Source organism: Clavelina lepadiformis, chromosome 5 (assembly GCF_947623445.1).
Source record: "Clavelina lepadiformis chromosome 5, kaClaLepa1.1, whole genome shotgun sequence".
In the NCBI taxonomy this organism is placed as follows: Eukaryota; Metazoa; Chordata; class Ascidiacea; order Aplousobranchia; family Clavelinidae; genus Clavelina; species Clavelina lepadiformis.
The window spans coordinates 20,545,850-20,569,417 of record NC_135244.1 but is presented as its reverse complement, the minus strand read 5'-3'; the positions used below and the strand labels follow the sequence as shown (position 1 = coordinate 20,569,417).

Below are 23,568 nucleotides of genomic sequence, written 5' to 3'. Positions count from 1 at the left end.
CAATAAGTTGTACATAATATACGGTTGCTAGAGTCGGTCTGGTTGTCTTGAAGCTTATACTTTTTATATGGAAAATCTGTTTGCACGCCAATGCCTACTGGTGTCTGTTGTGCTTCAGTCGTTTTATTTTTCATCAAAAGCGCGGTTGGGACGAAAAAATGAAGCCAGATGTTATTAGTATGCGTTCATGAACGGGAAAAGCGACAATGTCAAAAAGGCTTCAAACGTGCTCAAAAAATATAATCTAATAATTTCTGGCATCATGGCACGGCCATTAAACCCATAATTAGGTATACCCACAAAACATGAATAAAAAAGCCAGGTTCAGCCGACGGGCAGGTGGTGTGTTCAGGGAAAAGACGATTTAAAAGTTGCTTCAATGCTGTACGTCAGTTTTGTGCGAGCAGCAAGCTTTAGTGGGCTTCATATTCGTTCGAATATAATGCGAAGGTTTTTGTGAATGAGCAGTTCAGCAAGTTACAGAGTTAATTAAGGCAATACCTGACAGCTAAGCGTTTATTGTGAGCAATTTTGCTGACAACAAACAATACTATACTTAATACTTGCAGTCGTATTGTGACTGCAAATAGGCGCCCACAGCCTCAAGCGTTTAAAACATGCAAAATGTTAAAATAACGTGCGTGGCATTTCGACGGTTGATGTTTCGTGTTGGCATCAATCTCCAACACAGTATTTGCATGACCATGCCCGTTTGGGAGTTATATGATTTATGTTATGTAATACTTGGTCATGCCAGCCCAGTCTAGCCTGTGAGTGCAATGGGCGTGGACCGGTATCATATGCTGTGTACTGCCATCTGCAGTAAAACATAAAAACAAAAAACATAAAACATAAAAAAGGAAAAACATAGGTAAAACATAAAATCTTTACATCTAGTACAAAAAAATGACGGCAGAGATCTGGGCGGCAATTCAATTGAGGCCAGATTAGATTCGGCAAATATAACCACTTATATCTCTTCTATGAGTAAAACAACGCCCGTACGCTCCTTTTTTTGTGGTTGACACAGATCTAATCTGTTGGTTTGTGAAAGCAATGAGCAGATCGTACACTTATGACAATTTCATTCACCCGTCTTATCGTTTCAGCAACGATAACAATCGACGTTGATGTGTGTTAATGGAAACGCATTTGAAAGGATCATGGTAACACACAAATGGCTGGATCATGGCTGTTTGTTGTAAAACCCTTGACTGATTGCAGAAAGATCATTTCGAACAAGCGCACAGATTTTTGATGATCCATGCCGTTGGTTGTGTGACTAAATATTTTCAATTGTTTTCGTTTGTAATAATTTCGATCAAAATGGTTAAATCTTAGAAAATTTGTGCAAAATTACAAAACTTTCTTGCCATTGACCAAGATGTTTTCCGAGGTCAATTGGCTTACCGGAAGTGACATGTTAACCACGCTCGATATAAAATAACAACAAAACAATGCATGATTGCATCAGATATATTCTTAATTTTTGTCCTAGTAAAACAATTAAGTAATTTATGTTTTTATGTCAACTTCTCTACGAATTGGTTGGTAATCTGTGATGTCTACCTGTGAAGTCGGCGAGTCCGGGATTTCGCTAAGATGACGTAACGATGACTTAAAAGATACGTCAGAAGTCTTCTCCGTGAGCAGTGGAAAGGCCTCCCCGAACCAGATCTTGAAATCAATAATTTTCTTGTCGTCAGGTTCCGGATAGTTGAAAGTGCGCCAATCTAGCCTGACATCTAGCGGAAAGAAATAGAAAGCTTGCTTGATCATTTTAAGAAATACTTCAAAGTATGAGCATTTCGGAGAAATATTATTTTCCTACTGAAGAAATGCGTGAAAAGCGGAATCAACATTGTTGTATGTTTAATACCAGAACCGTCAGTTTTTGGGAAAAACTGAAAACAAAGAAGGGCAGAAACACGACCCCACCGTGCGGACTCGTGTTGTTAATTCTCAGCTTCCTGGTCACGGGGGAGCCCCCTTCCAGACGAGTGCCGTATCTGACCACGACCGCCTTCTGGTTGTCGTTGGCAACCTGGAAAGTGAGAGGGGAACCAACTACATTCGCCTCTATAGGAATGGTCTTCGCCTCCAAACCTGTTAGTTTATATGCACAATAAGTTTTGTCAGTCGTGTTAGAATGGTAAAAGGTGGCTGGTGACTCGGGATGATACTTGTTCTTTTTCTGTCTTTTACGCATCACGTTCTCTGACTTTATTTGCATTAATTGATCGGTCAATCCAATAATCTTGCCATAATGAGCGAAACTAGGCAAGATGTTTATAAATAGAAAATTTGGCGAATAAACTTTTCTCAAACTCTTATACAAGCCACTTGCAAATCGCAATGAAAATAAAAAAATGAATTCTCTACAGAAGTATCTACATCTCTTACCTTCTATCTGGCAAGTAAAAACGTCATTGTAGCGTCCCCACATGTCAGAGTAAGCTGTGACGTTTATCTCCTGGCTTTGGTAAGGCTCCAAAAAGCCGCGTTCCGGTTCAACGGCAAACGCCAGGCCTCTGCCATCTCGAAGCATCAACTTGGAGTGTTCTGTGGTAGACGTCAGTTTTTGTTAAAATTCTAAAGTATTGAGGAGACAAAGTTTACGGCAAAGATAAAAAGAAATTTCGACGATAGTAACCGTACAAAAAGAACAGCCATGTCGTTCGTACGGTATTAAGCACAGCAGGTTATACTCTGAAGACAAATCAATAACGCATGGCAGGCTGCGGCAGTTTTTGCACGTTACATAAACCATATTATAGCAGTTTGCACATTTTTTCAGCAGATCGCAAATAGTATGGAGCAACGGTCAAGGTTGCTGCATTGTTGAGTTGAAAATCTATTGAAATCATCCGCCATAGCCACGCGTACAATAACGCGTATCGACAAATTCTTCCACTTACGCAGCCATCGAGGCAACCATGAGGGCAAAGTCATTGTTGCCAGCACACTGACAGTCAATCCATATTAGATAAAAAATGACTATAACGGAGTAAATCAAAACCCCGGCTTAAACCTTATGCAGGACCAGACAATGAAAGGACAAGACAAACCGGCCATCGCTTGAGTCGCGCTCTTCGCTAGAGGATCGGCGAGATTTGGAGTCCGTCCAAGCATCGCACGACGCGATTTTACGCTTTTGAAGTCATGCGCTGGTTGCCTGGGCAACGGTGGACGACTCTGACGTAAAATATTATTTAAGTTAAAGCGCGTAGAGGAAAGTAGCAAGATGTTGAGTCGGTAAACCGAAAAAAAAAAATTAATAAACACAAAGTCATTAAAGAACTGATAACTTCACCTTGAAATTTTGGACAGATGCGGTCCAGGGAGCTCTAATAGCGGTCAAGTTTGTTACAAGAACTTTGCTGGTTTCAAGTTTTCCGACCCAAGGCCCATAATCAAGTTTCAAATCTGGACTGTAATGGAAAAAGAGAAAACTCCCCAATTACAGTAGATTAAGTAGAACAATCATTTGCCGATTAATCCAACAAGAACGAGCAAATGGCTACGGCTACAAAGATACAAATCCTTCAGTAAAATGCTATTTCTACTACCGTTAAAATGCCGCCTACCCATCAAATCCTGGCGTGGAAAGTTCAACCGATAAACCCAGAACATTCGCATAGAAGCCGAGTACTACCGGATGCTTCATCCCTTCAATCTTGCAAGGAAGATAGAGGTCGGTAACTTCGCCGTTTACGTTGCTTGTGAAGGTGATCTGAATGTGGTAAGCAGTGTTTAACTGTGACGGCTGCTCAGAAATGTTTAGACTTTTAAAGACTATCTGCTAATTTTCTGCTGTAGTTGCAGATGTATAAATTTCTAGAGGCTGCTGGAGTAATTTAGGAGACCATTTCGGTCACCAAAAACACTTTAAAAACACTGAGAATATGTAGAAATGTGTTTTCATGTGGAATTTTATGTGGTCTGCCATCTAAATTTGGAAAATATATGGAAGACGTAAGACGGTTGTTACCAAAATCGGATCCATTTCGTGACAAAGTGATTCAAAAAGTTTTGGCCAGGAATTCAAAAGTGTTTAGCAAAACTTATCACAAGCAAACAATAAAATACCTTTACAGCTGAACCCAAAATCGGCCTTTCCTAGGTTTCCAAATAATGCTTACAAAATAGACAAGACAACATTCTAAATCGAAAAGAACATTATCAACACCTCAACAAGACGTTCTTCTCTAGGTCCAAGCACGCCTGTGGGTGGATAAGCATCGGCGTCACACGACTTGTTTCCACGAGATTTTTCGAACATGAATGACGTAGGAAATAGGGTTTGATTGATCAACTTTACAGTCGATGTCTTTGGTACTGACAGGAAAGTTTCTTGCAGCACCAGGGTGCAATCTTCGAAACAGACCTGAGCAAGGTACAAGGCGCATGCAAGGAACACTTTCTCAATCCTTTCTATATAGAGTTGGTAACAATTGCGATTGTTACATCACATAACGCTTTTTTTCTTAATTGTTCTGACCTGTTGGGTTTGAACTTCGCCTCTAACCGCAACACTCAAACCTCGACCTCCGAAGACTTCGAGATTAAGAAAAGTGTTCAGTGATTGGCAGAAAGTGGGTTTAAAGGTCACGGTAACTTCCTGTTTTCCGAGAGATTGCAATTCACCGTATGAAGGCCAAACAACCAAACCCGAACTAATGTAAAAAGCAGAAATAATTTAAAAAAAATAAAAAAAATCAACCTGTCAAATATGTCTTTAGCGAAATGTTAAAACCGAAAACGATAGGATACGCGGTGGATGATGTCACAACGACAAGTATCCTTACAGTTACTTGTTACTAATCCTTAGTTGAAAATGCCGAACACGAACAAAAAATTTGCTGGCTTACTTTTCATTATCGGCCTGGATAAGGTTCCAGCGCGCGTTTAGCTGCGTGGTATTCCTTATGTACAGCTTCTCCGTGACAGACGTGCCCAGTTGAATAAGTCCATAATTTATGGAAAGGTTATCTGAGAAAAGATGGATGTCGAATTGGCTGATTACCTGGTTAACTTGGCCTAACGCAAACTATATCACGTCATAAATGACTCAACTAACATAAACATTGACGTCACTTACCAATGACAACCTCTGGGCCTTTGATTTCTGCCGCGACGCTCAATTTCATTGGTTGGTCTTGGTGCTCTATGGAACATGTTAAGTCGCACGTCAGCGGTCCCGGTTTTGACCCAGTCAGGGTCACTTCAAGGTCGGCTACTTCACCGGGGTCAATCAGCCCCATAGGGGGCTTCACTTCGACAATATTCGGGGTCGACTCGCTGTCCCACTGAAATTGAACCGGAGCCAAACTGTTGATAGATGCAAAGGTTTGAATGTGAACTACGGCGATGGGTTAAAATGCAGAGAATCGTGGAAACCAAAAGAAAAACAACAACTTAACAACTGGCAGTATCACAATTCCATCGACAGTTACATTTACGAAGTTAAACTGCTTATTAAGAAGAGAAAATGATACGACCAGAAATGGTATGTCAATGGTGCGGATAACCTCTTTGTTTCGTACCTGTGCAATCTGGGATAGAATAAACCAACAATGAACAGGTACCTGTAATTTGCCATCCGTAATGGTCGCCGTACGGTGGCGCCAACAAGCACGCTTCCAGGCACCACAATAGCTGGGGGGTGTAGGAGAACCGAGTAAGGGATGCTCTGACCTTGAACCTCAATTTCAAGAGATATGACTTCACGTAGGGAGGCAACTTTTGGCACCGATGCAAACTGTTGTTAAAATATGCGCTTTCATTAAAACATACTGACTTTTTGTTGAAATGGTTGACAAAATTTTAGAAATCGCTGGCAAGCGGTACAACCAGTGGCCACTGTTTATAAAACATTTCAGGGTGAATACAGGTGCCAAGCACGTTGTAATAATAATAGAATAAGACGTCATTGTGACGTCATATGTGCAAATATTACACGAACCTGAACACCGGAACTTGACCTTGATAACCTGGGTGCTGACTCATCGCGATTTGCATGACTCGACTTTTCAACGGCTTCACTACTCGCACTGGACGGAACTTTCGCAATCGTGACCTGCTGCTTGTTGTCCGGGACGTTACTCAGGACTAGATGAAAGACGTTCGTGTAATCACCAACCTACAGTTAAATCACATGCTGTACTGACTACTGATTAAAAGCCATCTTGGCAGAGATATTATAAAGCATACTATTTATTAAAAGTTGCAAACAGTACAAGCAGTTTTTGAAAGCAATAGCGAAAAGCGTGCCGCTGTATCTCAATATTCCACCCAAGCGTCTACAAAGTTGAATAAGTTGAATGCTATAGGAAGTGTGTCTTATATTTCATCCGTAAGCTTTGCTGATTTTTTTTGTTAATAACACCGGCATCATCAGATCCACCCTGTGACTCTGGTGAGATCCTGGATAAAGTATATTTTTATACTTCACCTGGTTTGGCGCAAAGGTGATAACAAATTCATGGATCCCATTCGGTTGGATGTTTCCACTGCGAGGTTCAACAAAGAATGGAGAGGAAGGATCCGGATAAAACTCAAAATTCTCCCAGTTGATGTCTTCCACTGAAAGTGTGTCCAATGCTGATCGGAGATTTGGCTTCAAGATATGCCATGAGAATGGCATCTCCACATTTCTAAGTGATAAAGATTATGACATGAAACATCCGTACCCATCTAAGGGCGGTGGTGTCAGGATTACACTGCATAAACTGCCTTTGATTTGATCGCTCGGTTTACCAAGAAACATACAAAAAATGATGAAAATACAGCGTTGTGTGTAATGTTAACCACACCATTGGTAATTAATGACAAGCGGACAATAACAAAATCAAAATTGCAACACTGTACATATCAAATCGTTGTCAACTCAGTTGCAATGCACTTCTTTCATTGTCAACTAATAGAGTTGTCATTGTCAACAAGCACACAAAACATGTCAAAGTTCAAAGCAGTTCAAGAAAGACTCACGTTGAGTTATGGATGATGATCTGCTTCATGTAGAAGGAATGAGGATTGAGTGAGGGAAAACGGACAAGGTGGTTGGCGGTGAGATCGGATATCTCGCCGACCCGGTGAGGCTCCTCTCCTCCATCGCTGACACTCACCAACTCAACTGCCGCACTCTCTCCGCATCCTTTGATGAGAATTATTAGGTCGTGACATTGAGCAAACTTGAAGGGAGAGATGTGTTTAGCATTGTCACTATTTTTGGTTTATCTATTCTTAGCTGTTTTTTCTTCAAAAACAATTTCACCAAAACAGGTTTATTAATTATTCTATCAATATATAAATGGCATATGGAATACTAGTTTAGCCTGATTTTTTGTTTTGATTTTAACGAAGTCGGGTATAAAAATTTATGTTCAGTGACAAACGATTCGGAAAATGACTTAAAACCTTGGATTGTGAAATATTTCACTTGGCAGTTATCACAAATGAGCACAAGGTCTTCCGAGTAATCCTTGATCTCATCAGGAGCAAAGAGAAGTTCCAATGAGATGCGTTCCCCAGCCAACACCTCGAAGACTGAGGGTCGGATTTGAAAAACCCCAAGATCCAAACAACTGGGATTAACAACGGTCTGAAAATATGACATAGTTAAGACTCAAGATGACTCAAGACTCAGACTCAAGACTCTGAAAATATGACATAGTTAAGCAAAGATTAACAAGCTAGTAGTTTAGTAATGCAACTAGATTAACTACAACTGTACAAGTTTACCATATTTCTGCATTGTTTCAAAATATTTAGTTGACGCAATGGCTTGTAAATAGCACGCGTCATTACAATAAATAGTACGTGTTTACTAACCTTGAAATTAGCAGCAGGCCACATACATTTCTTCAAGATACAAAATCTTCCATTTCCACCGACGTTTTTTATCGGAAGCTCAATACTTTTAACTCCACTGACCAGGCAATAACCACACTGAATTTTGTCAGATACTTCAAACAGAGAATTATTTTAGAATTTAAAAAGAACAAACTCAATTGTGCCTTAGTCAAAGGTACTTTGCAGAGCACAGAGGAGCATAATACTAAACCTACTGTGTAATCCTCAAGAGATTCAACAGAATTCACCAGAAAATTGGAGTCATAAAAGTTACACTGCTAATACCAAATAAAAGCTCTACGTAATGAAATAACGAAACTTCCAAGCATCATGACCAAACTAACAACATACTTGTCAGGGCTGGTGGCGTTCTCTTAGCTTTCACCTTCACCACTAGAGGGCACGCTGCTTGCGAGATCACCTGTATCTTGTCTTCGTAGTCAGAAAGTGATTCTGGCATGAACCGCACGTTGTACTGGGTGCTTATTCCTGGTGCAACTAGGCCCTCTGAACCGGGGTATTTCCCTGCACAGAAAAACAAGCATCAAAAACTCACGTAGGATTGGTAAAAAGTTTGCAATGCTCTTGCCAATGCTTTCTCATTTTTAAATAAACATAGCTTGTAAAATGTATTCAGACAGCAAATAAAAAAGTGAAAAGTGTAGGTGCTATTTGTCTGCAAAGTCTAAGAAAACTTACCGAGTCCGAGTGAGAAATAAGATGTTTTCGGTGGAAGAACACGCAACTGCCTACTTACTGTGCTGACATTTCTTAATTCCAAGATTGCCTGTGAAGGAAAATAAATAATTTACTTAAAACAAAAAAAACATACCAGTATTTTAGGACCAATAGCTTTAAAAATCTGAAAGCTAACTTCATAAACTCTTCCAACACTCCATTCGGTGAAAGTAACAACGGGTGGATTAGCAGCAAAAACTTGAATATTTTCCTCGGTCATCCTGAATTAAACCAAGCAACAGAATGAGTTACATTTTAAGACAAGCTTAAATTATAATTTTATTAAAATTATAAATCTTGTTTTACCCAAAAGCAAGAAGCAGCGTAATAAAACAGTAGCAATTGCAGCATGCTATTCTGACACTACAATGGTATGGCATGATAATCTTTATCCTCGAACTAAGGAAAGTCTTTGCACGACTTAAACCCAGTGACGATTCTTCATCGTTCGAGCCCTGGCTACCGAGCTAGTCTTTGTGCAAGCTCCGATTGTCAAACATTTTTTATTTTGGTGTTTTGTATTTTTTTATAATATTGCCCTAAATTAGAACTATCCACCAGGTCCACTGAACAGGAGCAAGTGTCTTTAATGGCCTGCCCAAGGGCGTTACAAGGGTATGGTGCCACTGAGTATCGAACAGGGAACACAAGCCACATTTATTGCGAGGCCAGCGCTCGAACCACTCGGCTACTGGGCCGACAACATATATACGGTCTGTTCTGTCTTATAATTTACTCTTCAAATTCGGGATAACAAATACTTTTGTGGGTCATGCAGACCTCAACTATTTAAACAAAATGAAATTAAATATCATTGTGAAAAATCTTGTAGCTAACGGCAACAAAATTTACCCACTATAAAAGGTCATATATAATATTACCCCAACAACGTGGGTGAATCTCCTAAGTCCTGGTTTACTACATCATTAGCATCGGAAAAATAACTATTGAGAAAACCAATAGAAATCTTACAATTCTTGAGCCACTTCTCTCCCAGCTTTTAAAATCTTCTGCTTCGGTTGATCTTTGGTCAACAACCTTGACGCTCGAGGTTCCGACAGGGGAAGGAAGCGAGGATTTTTCAGGAAGTTGTGTCTGAATGACAATGATGAGAATTAAGGATACAGTATAAGGCTTCTATTTTCTGCAAAACTTTGCAAAATCAAATCTAATTAAAATTTTTAAGCCAGTCCTACCATTTAAAGAAAGATTGGTAGTTATATAGTTTGATCTTTAAGCTTATCTTTAACTTCATTTAACTGTGAAAATATTTGACATAAGTAGCAAAATTTTGTGATGGAAAAATCTTTTGAAAGAATGGCAAAAGCAATACAGTCAGAAAAAATAAAATCTTAAAGTCGGTTTGTCGTTAATATCAGAAAAAGGAAATTTACAAGATAATTCAAAAACCTTTCTTCAAGCCTTGCCAGCAATGTCCTGTCTTCTATCCTTGTTTCATGTCTCATATTTTCCCTCCATTGATCTTTAGCCAAATCACCTTTGACCTTGTGACTTGCTGGCTTTTGGGGAGGGACACTGCATAGGTCTATCGAGTCACTCGACAATGTGGTCACTGTCACATCCTCCTCTTGTAACTGAGTTTTTGACTGCAATTAGAAATAGTTGTCACAATGAGTGGAAGTACAAATTAAACAAACATGGAATTAGCAAAACATATACTAAGAGACGAGACAAGACCATGACACATGAGCAAGACATGCATTTGACAAAAATAAATACCATATACTCAAACAATGGTTGATAAGTTATCTGAAGAAACATTATGTTGACTTACTTTGACAAAACTATCATTCTCATCAAAGTAACCGTCATCCGTTGTTTCTTTCAAGAAATGAAGCGAAGAGGAGAGTGTTGGAATGGAAAAGTGAGGAATGTTTGACTCTGCAAGAAGCAAAAAAACATCTTACAGAGCGCACTTTCTCTCGTACAGTGACTACTTCAGATAAGCTCCAAGTAAAATAGGAAAAAACTATACAAAATTTTTTATTCTCTTCTATGCATGTTTCTCAGTTTGCATCACAATATTTATCAAAAATATCAATGAAAATACTTTATTGGGTACTTTTATTTTTGATTGCTTCATGACTTACTTTTGGGCCCATCAATCAATTGATGGTCTGAAGTAAAAATATCACTTGGAACAATCACTTTGTGAGATTTCAGTTTATCTTCGGCTAAACACCATCGAAAATGCGACGCAACTAAAAGCAGACCAGAGATGTTTTTAAGATAGAAAACATAACGTTTGGAGCCTATCAATCGGAATTAAAAAATATTTGTATTCACAACATTACGTAACGAAAGCACAAAAATGCCAGCAAGACAATCCATTAGCCTTAAATTTATTGTTAAAATTGTACATTTCTGTTTTACAAATTTATCAATTTTACCAAAATTTATCAAAAATATTAAAACTACAATGTAGTTACTGCACTCAATACCTGGGGGAAGTCCCAGCTTCTCATACTTTTGACCTCCGACATCTCCAGCGACATGCCTAAGCGCTTTCTCATCGGCTGACGTGGCACGTGCTCGAGCCTGGTGTATTAGACAATATTCTGTAATTAGCATTCACATGTCTAAAAAGATTTTTGCTATGCATACAAAAACAAGTTTTAGAACCGGTACGCATTTTCTTATAGAAGAGTAGGGCTGCCTAATTGGCAATGATCAGACTTAATATTGCAAGACTAACAAAGAATGCGACACAAAAGAACATTTTTGTACAAATCACAAAAAATAGATTACTTGAATGATATGACGTTCCATCGTATTATATTCATCCAGTTTCTTCTGATGATCCATGTGCACCTAATATTGAGTTTGCAAGTTATTTGACTGAATAGAAATTAATTAATCCACAAAAAAGTAATCAATTATTGCCTGAATAAAATGAAATACAATTGCTATATCAAGAGCTGCAGTCTCTGCAAGAAGCTTGTGATGAAAGTTAAGGAATGATAATTTTGATGAATAAAGTAAAAATAATGCAGCTGAAAGAAAATGCTAACCTGTGTCAGTTGAGTCATACATTTCTTGTGAAACTTAGAGCTACCCTCACTTGAACGAGTCAGATTTTGAACGGTATCTTTTGACATAACGTCTCGTGTGTACAAGTCACGAAATACGCTCGCCAATATGTGAGATACATCCTGACAAAATGAGCAACAAAATACAAAATGATTTCAATTCAGTTGAAATCTTATTTCTAGAAAATTAAACATCCGCAACTGTTTTATTTGATATGACTTAAAAAATGTCAAAACATAGTAAAAAGAAAGACCCATGCGTAATCATAGACGTTAAACATATCTGGCATAATAGCTGCCATGGAAAAGTTGTGGTACCCTAACAAAACATGAGACATTGCACTCTATCTACTTAACATAAAGCGGCAGTGCTTAAACTGGGTAATAATCAGACAATGTATTGTTACCTGTGCTCTGTCAGAAGATGGACGTGGAATGTGCATCGGAGGTTCATGTTGAGACAAATCAGGTGAAATACAAGTGGGAGTTCCAGGCGGCATGACCTCCAGTGAGCTTGTGGTTCCTTCCATTGTCAAATTTATCAGGTCCCTATTCACTGAAGCAACCTAAGTAGTAGTATACTTAAGTATCAAAATAGTACAGTCTACAATAATAAAACATAACGGTTACAATAAAATGTCATTGTCGGAGCAAACAAATTAATTAGGCTACAATTAAACATGTCAACCTCTTTTAAGCATATTTAGTTAAGTAAAAATTCATGACAACGACTTGAGAATTTAAATTGACAAAGACAACCAAGTTGAAACAACATACAAAATTTAAAGGCAAAAGCTAGCCTAATCAAATTCAGCTGTACGCTAATCTTGCAAGTTGAAGCCAGCTTGACAACGAAAGGTTGCGACCACCTTCATCAGTTTCTTTGTTCACCACAATTAAGGGGAAAAACAAAATTAATGAAAAACAGACATAGCCTAGCTTACAAAACGATTAAACATAAGATACACCTTTCAAACTTAGATTATTTAACCTAATTTTTAGTAAAGTTTTCAAACAACTAAATAATAACAGAAATACTTAAATTATTGAGGTAAATTTATAAGCTTAAACTACACATTTAAGCTTTTGCTCCAATCCTAGCGTTAACTTAGAGCCACACTTGGCCCTGTTGCAGGCTTCTCTTGTTGATGTTGGAAACAACCATAGAAACAATTGATGGTACCCGGCAACGCAATAAAAAACAGAATGGAAACTGCCAAAAGAAACATTTCGTGAAATACAGTAGTTTAAAATCGAGGCTAAAATATGTTACGTTGCACAAAAACGTTGGAACTAATCATTATTTTTGTTTATAGCTTTGTTGTTTGTTATTGAATGGGCGCTTGGTAGCAAATTGAAACGGTTAGTGCTCATGGATTTACCTACTGTATTTGCTGAGAATCAATGTTCGATGTTCAGGGCCAGCGTTATCTACGACGGCAAGCAGGAAAGGGCCACATTATGATATGAGAACACTGCACGTCGCAAATAGGGAAATTCCTCAAGCAGCCAGCGTGCCATGGCTTGGACCACCCTGTAAATCTGACCAACGCATCAATGATGCTTCCTCCATTGCAGTGGTTTAAGATGAACAGTTACAAATTCGGTCATTATCATGAGAATCACAACAAACACCTCAAAAACTGCACACCAAAAAGCTCGGTAACCGGAGCTCGAGCAGTGACAATCAGAAATTATCGCTGATTTTAAGTCGTGGAAACAGTTTCGTTTCGTCCGAGGATGAAGGTTGTGACGTCATACCGTTCCACAAATAACGCATAGAGTACATGAAGAGAGCATTTGTCGTTATGAAATGTCCATCATCTACGTAATGTTATGGCCTATACATACAGTCTGCGTTATTCATGGCCACTTTTTAAAGACTTGTCATAGACAAACAGAAGACAGCAGAAAATAAACATTAGCTGCATAGCATAAAGATGAACTTCATTTCAACGAGTTTCTCAATTGTGAATATCAAGCTTTTTCTTTCTAATCTTAGTTTAATAACAATAAGGTTCTCCTTGCAAGACTGCTGTCATGACGGTAGTTACAGTGAATATGAGTACCCTCTTTATAACATAAATTGCGCCAAAATAATTGTATAGTTCGAAGACATCGTGTGCAGAAGTTAGAAAAAAAACAGCGGATTTAATGAAGTTAACAATAATAACAGTGGACAACATAAAAGGCGATAACCAATCTACCTACTCATTTTCTTGAGTAGCTGAGAACCGCACGCATGCGGAGATTGACACCCGTTTGTAATTGCAAACGCTTCTAGATAACTAATAACAAAAACGGCCCATAATATATTAAATTCGACTAAACTAGAAACGTTTACCGCACACCAAAATATATCCTTGGACGCAATTACGCATTGGTATAATATCGTGGTCTACCATCAGCTCTAAATGCAGTCGGTGAAAAGTAAAAATACGATTACGTAAACCAGCGTGATGGAACACCCGAGCAGTACAAATTATACGATAATGGAATGTGTGACGGAATGTCAGATATCTAATAGGTAGATTGCATTTACAAATAATAAATTAGGCGACATGTTAGGAAGCGACTATAGCGTTAATATTGCAACAGAATGAACAGGCGTATTAGTAAGCCACTAGTAAGGCACTTAAGAATAAAAAAAGACTTGCACGTATTTATAACAACTTAAATAATTTCCAACAACTTTACACCATCTTTGTAACAACTTTTTTCAACACAAAAATGACAACAACAATAAAACAATCACATAAAATTTCATGCAATTCTCTAGACTGCAAATACATATTTGAAGAAGGATCAGACATACTGATCATAATTTAATTCATCTACATATGCCATGTCTTCCTCTTCTTGAAGAATACGAGCATATTCTTCATCCTGCGCCAACATCGTTTCAACATCATCTTGTTTATTCACGGGATTTTGTTTCTCACATTTCACGCACGGGCCATTAGCTTTGTCTTCAGGCCTTGATCCATTGTCCCAGTATTCCTAATCAAAAATCAAACACACAACAATTGATAAAACTTGTTCCAATTCTTTCATATTTTGCATGGAGTTTTACGCTTTGAGGCAGATTTTAAAACTTAACTTCATTATTGATATGATAGAACAGCACTGTTTTGATTAGTGACCAATCCTAATGCTGTAGCTTAATGGGCAAACTTTGAATTAACGATGAATGTATTATTTATGAATCATTAAACTGAAATATTAAATAATTTCTGACTTTTTCATCTTGAGCCAGCTGTTTAGCAAGCTCCTCGTCCGACTTCATTCGGTTCTTCTTTGCTGCAGCCCACTCATCAAAGATCCTGTTTTTCATCTTTTTTTTCAAAATGACATCATAGTGGCCACTGGACAACCAGGACAGCCAAACAGTGTCCTTCGGCATTAACTTTTCATTGTGTGGGTCGAAGTGGTGACAAGTGATATGAACTTTTGGATCACTTGAAAATCCACCTAAAGCACCAACCTTACAATTTTGGTCAACCCAACAATAATAATTAATCAATAATACTGCTGGATAAGTAGAGAATTAGTGAGACACGATTAAATAGATGCCGGCATTGACACAAACAACACAGAAATTTATAACAACTTTTCTTACTGGTTTTATAAAACTTGTTTTTAACACAGTGAGTGACTAAAACATACCACTGTACAATCGCACACTTAAAAACACTGAAAAACTACATAGACTTTAAAAAACGCACCAGTAACTATTATAACATTTATATCAAGAAGCCACGTCAGTGCAAGAATTTCAATGTAACTTGCCCACACACCATCCTGAATGGCTTCGTTAAGGAAAATGTCAAAGTCGCCTTCTACAATGTTCTATCAAATGAACAAGTTTACGTACTCTCCAAGCATGCCTTGAGAAGCCAAATGTAAGTGTTTGTTTAGTCCTAGATATAAGTATCACAGTAGTATGAATTAGAGAAATAAACCTCAAAATCCTTTCTGTTTTCAGAAATAAACTGGACCACTTCTTTTCTGACAATTAAATGCTTAGACTGATCGTGAATCAAGGCTTGAGCTAGTGCCCGATACAGACAATTTCCATCTTGGATGATCTGAAATCTGGATCAACAGACTGATATAAAACATGACGCAAAAAAATTGCAAATAAAAAGCCGCTAAATATGCCAGGTATGGCTACAAAATTAATTAATAATTACAATTGCAAAAGCAAAAAAATGAGGAACCCAAATTACCTGTAAAGACCATATTTTTCTTCTAAATAATCATTTTGAATTTCAATTTCGCTTTTTGATTTGTTTGGCGATTTTCCATCCACAGTGTCATGACACTGAATTGAATCTTTAGATTTTTTCGATGATATGGTCGGTAAACAGGACCTGTCTTTATGCTCATCACTAAAAGGCCATTTCAACCAAGTAGAAGAATTTGAAGCACTTGACTCTACGTTCTTATGTTTTTCTTTTTTTGATGACGATGCAATACTGTGCAAAGCTATTTCATCTCCATTCTCAGTGAATGAAGGATGCTTTGTAAGTGACGGTGTCCTATTAAAAATATTATAGGAAGTTAGTATTTTCTCATAAATTATAGAAGTTAGTGAGTAGAGTAAGAAAAAGGTTTATTTCCATTATTTACAGTTAAATTTAAAGTAAGAATTGGATTAGAAAATATATTTAGATCGCTATGTTATAACCCTTAAGCTAGCTTAACAAGTAGCCGGGAAGATCAGTTTTGAATTCACAATCTATTAGGTGGATAATGACTAGGAGCAGTATATGATATGAATATACAGTTAGTATGTATATTTGCCTATCACGGTAAAGTTTTTCAATTTTTAAACTCAGTTCAAGGTCATGTATAATAACTTTATCCAGAGATATATTTAATCTGTGAATACATTCACACACTTGTACCTTAAAATGTCTGAAGAAGGATGAATACCGGCATCAATCCACCAGCTATCGTATCCAAGGTTTGTCAATTTTTCCCATGGGTAAATTAGGCTAAACTGCTGTGCATATTTACCATTCTTTGACCAACATGTCAGTTTAGAATTATTTGTCATAATCCAATAGCAAAGTAGCAGTTCAAGGCAAGCTATTGGTTAAGAAAACTTGCCAAAATAAGACTTGGTGACTATTACTATAAAGATTTTTTTGCAGGCTTCAATTCAGTTTAACCAAAAAGTTCTCGAGTTTTTTATTCGATTTATGCCTTGCATGCTAGTGAAAGTTAAGTGACCTATTTAATTTGCTAATTTCATGCTAATGTAATGTTTTTATCTAATGCTCAGATGTAATGGAAGTACACATTTTGACCTAAACAGTAATGTTAAATGTACACAGTTTGACTTATTCAATCTTTAAATAAACTAAAAATTGAGCGCACAAAAGTTCTGTCCAAGTCATTAAATGCAAAATAACGCACCTTAACAGCGGAACTGAAGCCCATGAAACGAAGTAGCCTAAACCAAACTCTGCAGTTTGGACAACTGTACACTATTAGCCTAAAACAGTAAAATGAGATATTGAAGAGTCACAAACAAAAGGTCGACGAGCCGCAGTTTGCCTTCCGTTGGTCTAAAATGAAAAATCGTTTTCCACTGGGCACTTCTTAAGCCATACAACTCAACCTTCAAGTTCTGCTAGGCCAAATTTTCGTTTGATAACAAACTCTAGGCCAAGAACGCTTGCAACCCATTACCCAAAAGCAGAAGGGCCATAAGATCATGAGACAACTAAATTGTGGATGTTTACATGTACAAGGGGAATCCCACACAGCTGTCACTTCTTGGCGCTGTCGCCAATAATAACATTAAAAACGATATTTTGGCCAAAACATGGTGGCGAACTGGTGCCACGAAAACCCTGCCCGTCGTAAGAGTCTAATAACAATGACATCAAACATCTGGCAGGCATTCGCTTTTTGTACCTCAGCAAAGTTTTAAAACTTGACTGACTGAATATTCAACCATTACATTTATATATCTCTATCCGGATCGTTGTAAAATATTTAGCATGTTGTTTGTGGTTTGGTATAGCCTACGCATATTTTGAGATTAGCATAATAAATGTTAATTTGCCCAGTAGCCTACGATCTACGCATATGAAAATGGCAATTAGGCCTAACAATTCTTGGTAGAACAGAAAGTGGTAATCCATGTTTTGGTCGCTTTTTATATATTTTAAATTGTTTCATTAAGATACTTTTTATGAGTGGAAACAATGTTGTACTATTCTACTTAAAAAGTAAATATGAGAAATCGCGATTTGCAAATGTATTTTTCAAATAATAAGGTCTTCAAGAAAGGTCGCATGGACACTACCCAGCCATTCTTGGTACGGTATAATAATCTTTATCCACCGACTGAGAACAGTCTCTGCACGAGTTAAACCCGGCGGATGATTTCTCATCGCTCTAGCCCGGGTTACCGAGTTAGCCTTTGTTCAAGTTTTGACTGATACACGCAGTTGCTCTTTTTATTGTATTGCTCAAATTTGGAAGCGTTCATCAGGACAACTCAATATGAGCAAACATTGTTAATACCTTGCCCAACGGTATTACAATGGTAGCGCCGCCAAGTAGCCTATAACAGAAGCCGCATTATTGCGCTTTTTAGGCTCAAACCGCAAGGTAACCCTGAAACACGACAGAAAGCAGCTGCATAAAAAATTACACACAAGAGAAGCCCACTGCATACTGAACCGATTCGTTACTAAATATAAACTGTTGTCTTAACCGAAAAATTGGGTAACTAGCAAGGTAGAAATGCGGAAGTTTATCATATTATTATGTTTATCGTATCGTTATGCTTGTAACTTCTCCCGGCGTCAAACATCAAAAAATGCCATAAAATATTTGTTTATTTTATTATACAGTGAATTTGCTAAAAGACCGATTACTCGAAAAATCCTGCATGGGAATATCAGAAATTTTGCTTGTCAATTTAGTATGCTTTGGACTGACATTCTATAAAATGCCATCATTCAAACTTTTTTAACAGAGGCGCAAAATAAACACTAGAATTTTTGACCTAAAAACCCAATTTTAGCTACTTTCATGCTAATTTTTAGCCAAATTCCGCACGCGACCTGGAACATTGAAGCACGCCAACTGCTAGGGTAACTCCCAGGCTAGAAAACAACACCAACCATGCTGCCTTCTGATTGGTTTAAAGCCCTACGTAGGACGTCCAACAAAATCATGGAGATCTTAGTTTTAAGGGTTTGACGCCTCCTTAAGGGATGCGAAACCCAAGGAAAGGCAATTCTTAATTTTTAACCAAAGCTTATGACTGGTATCTGCAGTTAAACCAAAGTCTATCGAGTATATGAGCGCTCGTTAACTTGAATATATCGAAACGTTCAAAATCGCAGTGAAGCAATATATCGAGTATTTTGAATACCCCAACAACGATCCTAAATTTTCATTGAAACGGAAGGGTTTGAAAACTAAATGCTCATCTCACTAAGTGACTCATTTGGCATCTGAAGTTTTCATACAAACACTGACGACCAATAAACGTGAGAAACGAAATGTTATGTTTTTAATCTGTAAGCAATAGGTTTAACGTAAGAAAACAAAAAATGGCGACAGCAGCAAAGTTGTTGCGCAGCTCGCACGTAACAATGTACCGCGTTCGAACAAAGTGTAACACAAAGTTAGGTAACAATACGACGGGGATTCCCCGAATAGAAAATAGCTATCTATACCAAACTAATATCCTTGTAACATAAACAAAGAACGCAATAACGGATGTGACGTAACAACGGGAATAAGAATCAAAGAACATACTTCAAGTCGGTCTGTTATGATTAAAAAAATTGCAAGAAACTACGTGAAGTGGCGACCTACGAGTTAAGTTGTTCATCAGGCGACCGCTTGTTCTCAAAGGTGGCAAGCAGGGATATAAATAAGTTGTCAATTAAGTAAAAAAGTTATTAGGACGTGATACAAAAAGAACGACATGTTATCAAATCAAGGCAATTACATTGTTGCTGGCTATGGCTTCAATGTCAGAGATAAGATTCGGTTTTTCTGCTTTTCTCAAACCGAGGATTGTTGCCGGCTAGTACGGTGCGGGCTTGTGGCAGTTTCGGAACGACTGGGTCCGCGGAACCCAATTTGGGGCGCAAGCGGGCCATGGCCGACTCCGGGGCTATATTTTGCAGCGAATTGTAGACCGATTTGTCCCAAAAATCTTGTCCGGGGAAATCACTGGCCCCCAAAGTGTGACGTCGTTTGACTTTGTCCCTTGAGCCGCGACGACGCGATTGGTTGATTGTGACGTCATCGCCGGGATTAGGTCGGATCACTTGTCGTTTGGGATCACAACGATTGAAGATATTCTCGTCTGAGGCACAGCGCGCGAGCATGCTCTCTTTACGAGTGACGCGATTCGCCTTGACGAAATCTCGATGCTGTTGTCGTTGAGCTTTCCGCTCCTGGTACATTTCGCGCGACGACTTCTTTGTGGGGGGGAACATGTGGATGTTATCCGGGGTGACCACCTCGCCCGCCTTCAACGATGGAGCAGTTAATTTCTTTGAGGTAGGATAGTTTAATGGAAGGGGGGGGATCCTGGCGGCGACGTCGTAGTTACGATTCGCGTATCGACGCGACGGTCGACGCTCCAGTTTCTTGTCGAGGTTGGTGAGATTTTTTAATTTTTCCTCTAACGTGTCGCCGACGTAGACTGACGTGTCAGAATCCGATTCGTTTTGTTCTTCGTCTTTGTTGATGGAGCTCAGCTCGGTGTTGTTCTGCGTCATTGCCGATGACGTCACCTTCTGTGGCTGGCGATCTCCGGGCCGAAGCGGGGTACTGGTTGCGAGTACGGCCGTGAAATCACTCGGGTTCTTGCAGTATCTTTTATTCTGCAGGGATTCCCCATACAAACTGGGTACGGTCGGTTGGGTGCCGGTCGAGTGACGTGTTACGACGTCACGGGGTTCGGGATTCTTTAAACCGGCCCCGGAAGATCGACGTGGCTGCATAGGGTGAGAGCGCTGAGGTGTAGGGGGTCCAAACTGACTGCTCCGTGGGGTCACCTGAGGTGATGTATCGGTGGAAGATGACGAAAAGTTGGGGAAGGGGCGCGCAACATCCGTCTTTGCGAGTCGCTCCAAATTTTCCACATAGAAATCATATAACCGGGCGGGTATGTCGTGCGGGAGATGGGACTGACCTTTGGCGGGCCACCCGGCTCGTATCCCAGACGCGGCAGGTTTGGCGACTTGGTATTTTGCGGGGGCGCTTGTATGCGCAGGAGATTTGGGTGGGGTTGGCGGGGTCTGCTTCGGTTGCGCCGCACGAACGTGATTCCTCTGCGCTTCCTTGAACCCGTACTCGTCATCACTACTATCTTGCTCCTCTAGTTTAACGCCACCTTGCTGATTCTGCAACCATCGTTTGCCGGCACCAAAAATCATCTCCATGACGTCACGAGAAAAAGATTCTTTCTCTGATGCAACGGACGCCTGGAAAGGTGAAAGGTCACGGGATAAGCTCGAGTAAAAATATTTCATATACGCCTAAATCACGGGATTGACGTCGTAGACAGAGAAATATTCCTCACCTTGGACTTGGAAGATTCACTTGTGCTATCTGTAAAAAAAAACACAAATTAAGTAGGGGTTGGTGACTGCGAATGACAAGATAATATCTCATTATGACGTAACAAAATCTGCCCAGCCCTCAAACATACGTGCATGGGGGGATTAATGGAATCTGATATTTGCGCAATCAAGCGAAAATGTCACGTGGTTGATGCGACGTAGCTATAACAACGAATTGTGATGTCATGACGACTTGGACAAGCACCAATAAAATCATACCACGTCATCATGCCTCATACAACATTCGATAATCGTGTCATAAGGAATGAGGTTACGACGTAATAATCATTCAGTGAAAGTACAAATGCTACTCAATGAAATTTACTTGTAAATATGAATTTTTTCATTTCAAGCGACAGATTTAATAAACATGTGGGACATGTCAATCAAATGCTGTTCCATGCATATCTAATACAACACATTGTGACGTCACAAAAAAAACTTACAGCGTCGCGATACAAGACGTTCGACGAAGGCTGAAACATCGAGCTGAGTTTGCGTTAAAAGAAATAATTATAACTAGCAGTAAAGTTAATAACTTAAAGAATTGCTTACATTTGAAGAAGTCAAAGTCACGGAAACCGTAAAAGCGCATTAAAAAAAGAAGAGAATATTTAAGGAACAAAGATAACGGGAATTTTGTGGTGACAAATCGCAAAAAAGCGTGAAAACGAGGCTGAAAAAGCAAAACTTGGAACTAAACTGGATAACGCGCAATGCAACCAGATCTTTTCTGCACATCTGCTGGTCTAACCATAACCCCTTCGTCTAAGCTGTCTGTATCATCACCTTTATCTCAACACATCTTAAACCTGAGTTCTTTCAATCTAAATCTCTCTCAATGCTCAATTGCTTAGCAGTATGTCTTCACAAACTTACAGTTCCTTGTGTACCCGCTGCCTCTATACATTACATTTGAGAAGTTGCAGTATTTGTGAATAAAAGGAATTCTGTTGAAAATTTTCTACCTGATGTCTTGCTATCACCTTCTGATGAAATATTGAGCTAAAGTAAAATGCAGCTGTTTGTGAGACTCCATCCTGCTGTAAAATAATAAAATCTTGGTGATTAAAAAACTGACAATGACTACACTTGAATGTTCTAAACCACAACCTCTTCTCAACCACTTAGCCCTGTTGTTTCTAACTAACATCAAGAACTTTCTGCAAATACAACCCTGTCACCATATTGTGCTGATACTGTAAAATTACATAAACATCAGTCGCATTTTAAATAAACAGTACTTCACCAATTCTAAGTCACATCGCCTTGCTAGCACGAAATAGCCGTATCAGTCCTGGTTTGAGAAGTTAAACAGCAATAGCCGTTGTAAGTCGATGAGGCAGCTGCTTACCTGATGTGTCGCCGGGCGTCCTTCCCACATTGGCGAGGAGGTGATCGATGTTTGGGACTGGTTCGTGGGGATCTTCGGATGGTGGCGGCTGGAGTTGAAGGCCAGATTCTTTCATATCAGCATCGGAGAAAAACCATGCAGACTGGAAAATGAAAAGGATTTCATGCATTTTTATGAAATTATACTTGGCAAGCGATCAATATTCAACTGAAAAAGCAGAATTCTTTATAATTTAAAACAGATTCATTCCACAGTTTTTATATAGAGCTTGTTTTTGTTGCCTGACAAAAACCAAACTCAAACAGAAATTTTTGAACAAAAAAGTGGAGAAAGTTCCATTTTCATCAACATTCCAAATTAAAAATTTATCATCAATGTCAAAATCAACCACCTATGACATAATATAGGAACGATGACATCACTTAAGTGTCTGAAAACAGAAAAAATACGTCACAATGACATTGTTTCGACAAGTACGCAGATTTTTTATTTGAATATTCCAGTGAAGGGGACATGAAACAAAAAAAACAAGCGCCAACCAATTTGAATAGACATCTTAATAACCATGCAAAGGAAGTCAGTCTGTTGCTGGCATGCCGTAAGTGCAGCACCATCTACTGAAGTAGGAAGTGTAGGCATTTTAAATCAAGCTGTCGCGATGTGCGATGTAAGAACTCTTCTGTGACATCATAAGCAAAACAGGAAGCTGTTGATTGAACAACGCCACACAATCAGCACGAAACCCCTTTGAAGGGAAAGCACTGCAGGCTGTTTTATTGAAGATTTTGGCAAAAACGTTTTCAGTACCATACATAAGTAAAAATACTGTTAATAAATATTCAAACATTCCCAGGTTTTTATTGGCTAAGATGCAACGCGGATGTCCACGTTCTCGAAAAATCTACGAAAATATACCGGCTGAATCAGATCTTGTTTCAACCAGAAACACTCGGAACTG

General features: G+C 38.8%; 3 protein-coding genes across 4 annotated transcripts in view; all 3 read right to left on the bottom strand.

Moving 5' to 3' along the window:
* The window catches only part of LOC143461206 (deleted in lung and esophageal cancer protein 1-like), a 33,111-nt gene extending 20,363 nt beyond the window's left edge, over positions 1–12,748 (bottom strand). The window contains exons 1-27 of the mRNA XM_076959035.1: positions 12,050–12,748; positions 11,625–11,765; positions 11,362–11,424; positions 11,055–11,151; positions 10,704–10,814; positions 10,388–10,494; positions 10,003–10,199; positions 9,565–9,687; positions 8,729–8,813; positions 8,554–8,641; positions 8,206–8,379; positions 7,834–7,967; positions 7,420–7,603; positions 6,991–7,156; positions 6,455–6,656; positions 5,966–6,142; positions 5,589–5,761; positions 5,102–5,331; positions 4,872–4,992; positions 4,502–4,676; positions 4,190–4,387; positions 3,588–3,733; positions 3,314–3,431; positions 3,069–3,195; positions 2,404–2,562; positions 1,939–2,106; positions 1,570–1,745 (exon numbers count right to left, since the gene is read on the bottom strand). Coding sequence (XP_076815150.1) covers positions 1,570–1,745; positions 1,939–2,106; positions 2,404–2,562; positions 3,069–3,195; positions 3,314–3,431; positions 3,588–3,733; positions 4,190–4,387; positions 4,502–4,676; positions 4,872–4,992; positions 5,102–5,331; positions 5,589–5,761; positions 5,966–6,142; positions 6,455–6,656; positions 6,991–7,156; positions 7,420–7,603; positions 7,834–7,967; positions 8,206–8,379; positions 8,554–8,641; positions 8,729–8,813; positions 9,565–9,687; positions 10,003–10,199; positions 10,388–10,494; positions 10,704–10,814; positions 11,055–11,151; positions 11,362–11,424; positions 11,625–11,765; positions 12,050–12,172 — 3,963 coding nt within the window. The 5' untranslated portion in view covers positions 12,173–12,748. The remainder of the gene's footprint in view (positions 1–1,569; positions 1,746–1,938; positions 2,107–2,403; positions 2,563–3,068; positions 3,196–3,313; positions 3,432–3,587; positions 3,734–4,189; positions 4,388–4,501; positions 4,677–4,871; positions 4,993–5,101; positions 5,332–5,588; positions 5,762–5,965; positions 6,143–6,454; positions 6,657–6,990; positions 7,157–7,419; positions 7,604–7,833; positions 7,968–8,205; positions 8,380–8,553; positions 8,642–8,728; positions 8,814–9,564; positions 9,688–10,002; positions 10,200–10,387; positions 10,495–10,703; positions 10,815–11,054; positions 11,152–11,361; positions 11,425–11,624; positions 11,766–12,049) is intronic.
* An 883-nt stretch (positions 12,749–13,631) lies between these two features.
* On the bottom strand, positions 13,632–17,354 carry LOC143460759 (uncharacterized). The gene is made up of 7 exons (XM_076958377.1): positions 17,067–17,354; positions 16,553–16,736; positions 15,872–16,183; positions 15,605–15,737; positions 15,368–15,491; positions 14,881–15,113; positions 13,632–14,642 (listed from the first exon to the last, which is right to left on the bottom strand). Exons 2-7 carry the CDS (start codon positions 16,702–16,704, stop codon positions 14,448–14,450), a joined length of 1,149 nt encoding a protein of 382 aa, XP_076814492.1. The 5' UTR covers positions 16,705–16,736; positions 17,067–17,354; the 3' UTR covers positions 13,632–14,447.
* Positions 17,355–19,168: 1,814 nt separating this feature from the next.
* The window catches only part of LOC143461228 (uncharacterized), a 32,422-nt gene continuing 28,022 nt past the window's right edge, over positions 19,169–23,568 (bottom strand). For both annotated transcript variants that reach the window (XM_076959060.1, XM_076959063.1), the window contains 3 exons: positions 22,611–22,752; positions 21,217–21,245; positions 19,169–21,118 (listed from right to left, as the gene is read on the bottom strand). In XM_076959060.1, the coding sequence (XP_076815175.1) occupies positions 19,655–21,118; positions 21,217–21,245; positions 22,611–22,752 (1,635 nt within the window). In that variant the 3' untranslated portion in view covers positions 19,169–19,654. The remainder of the gene's footprint in view (positions 21,119–21,216; positions 21,246–22,610; positions 22,753–23,568) is intronic.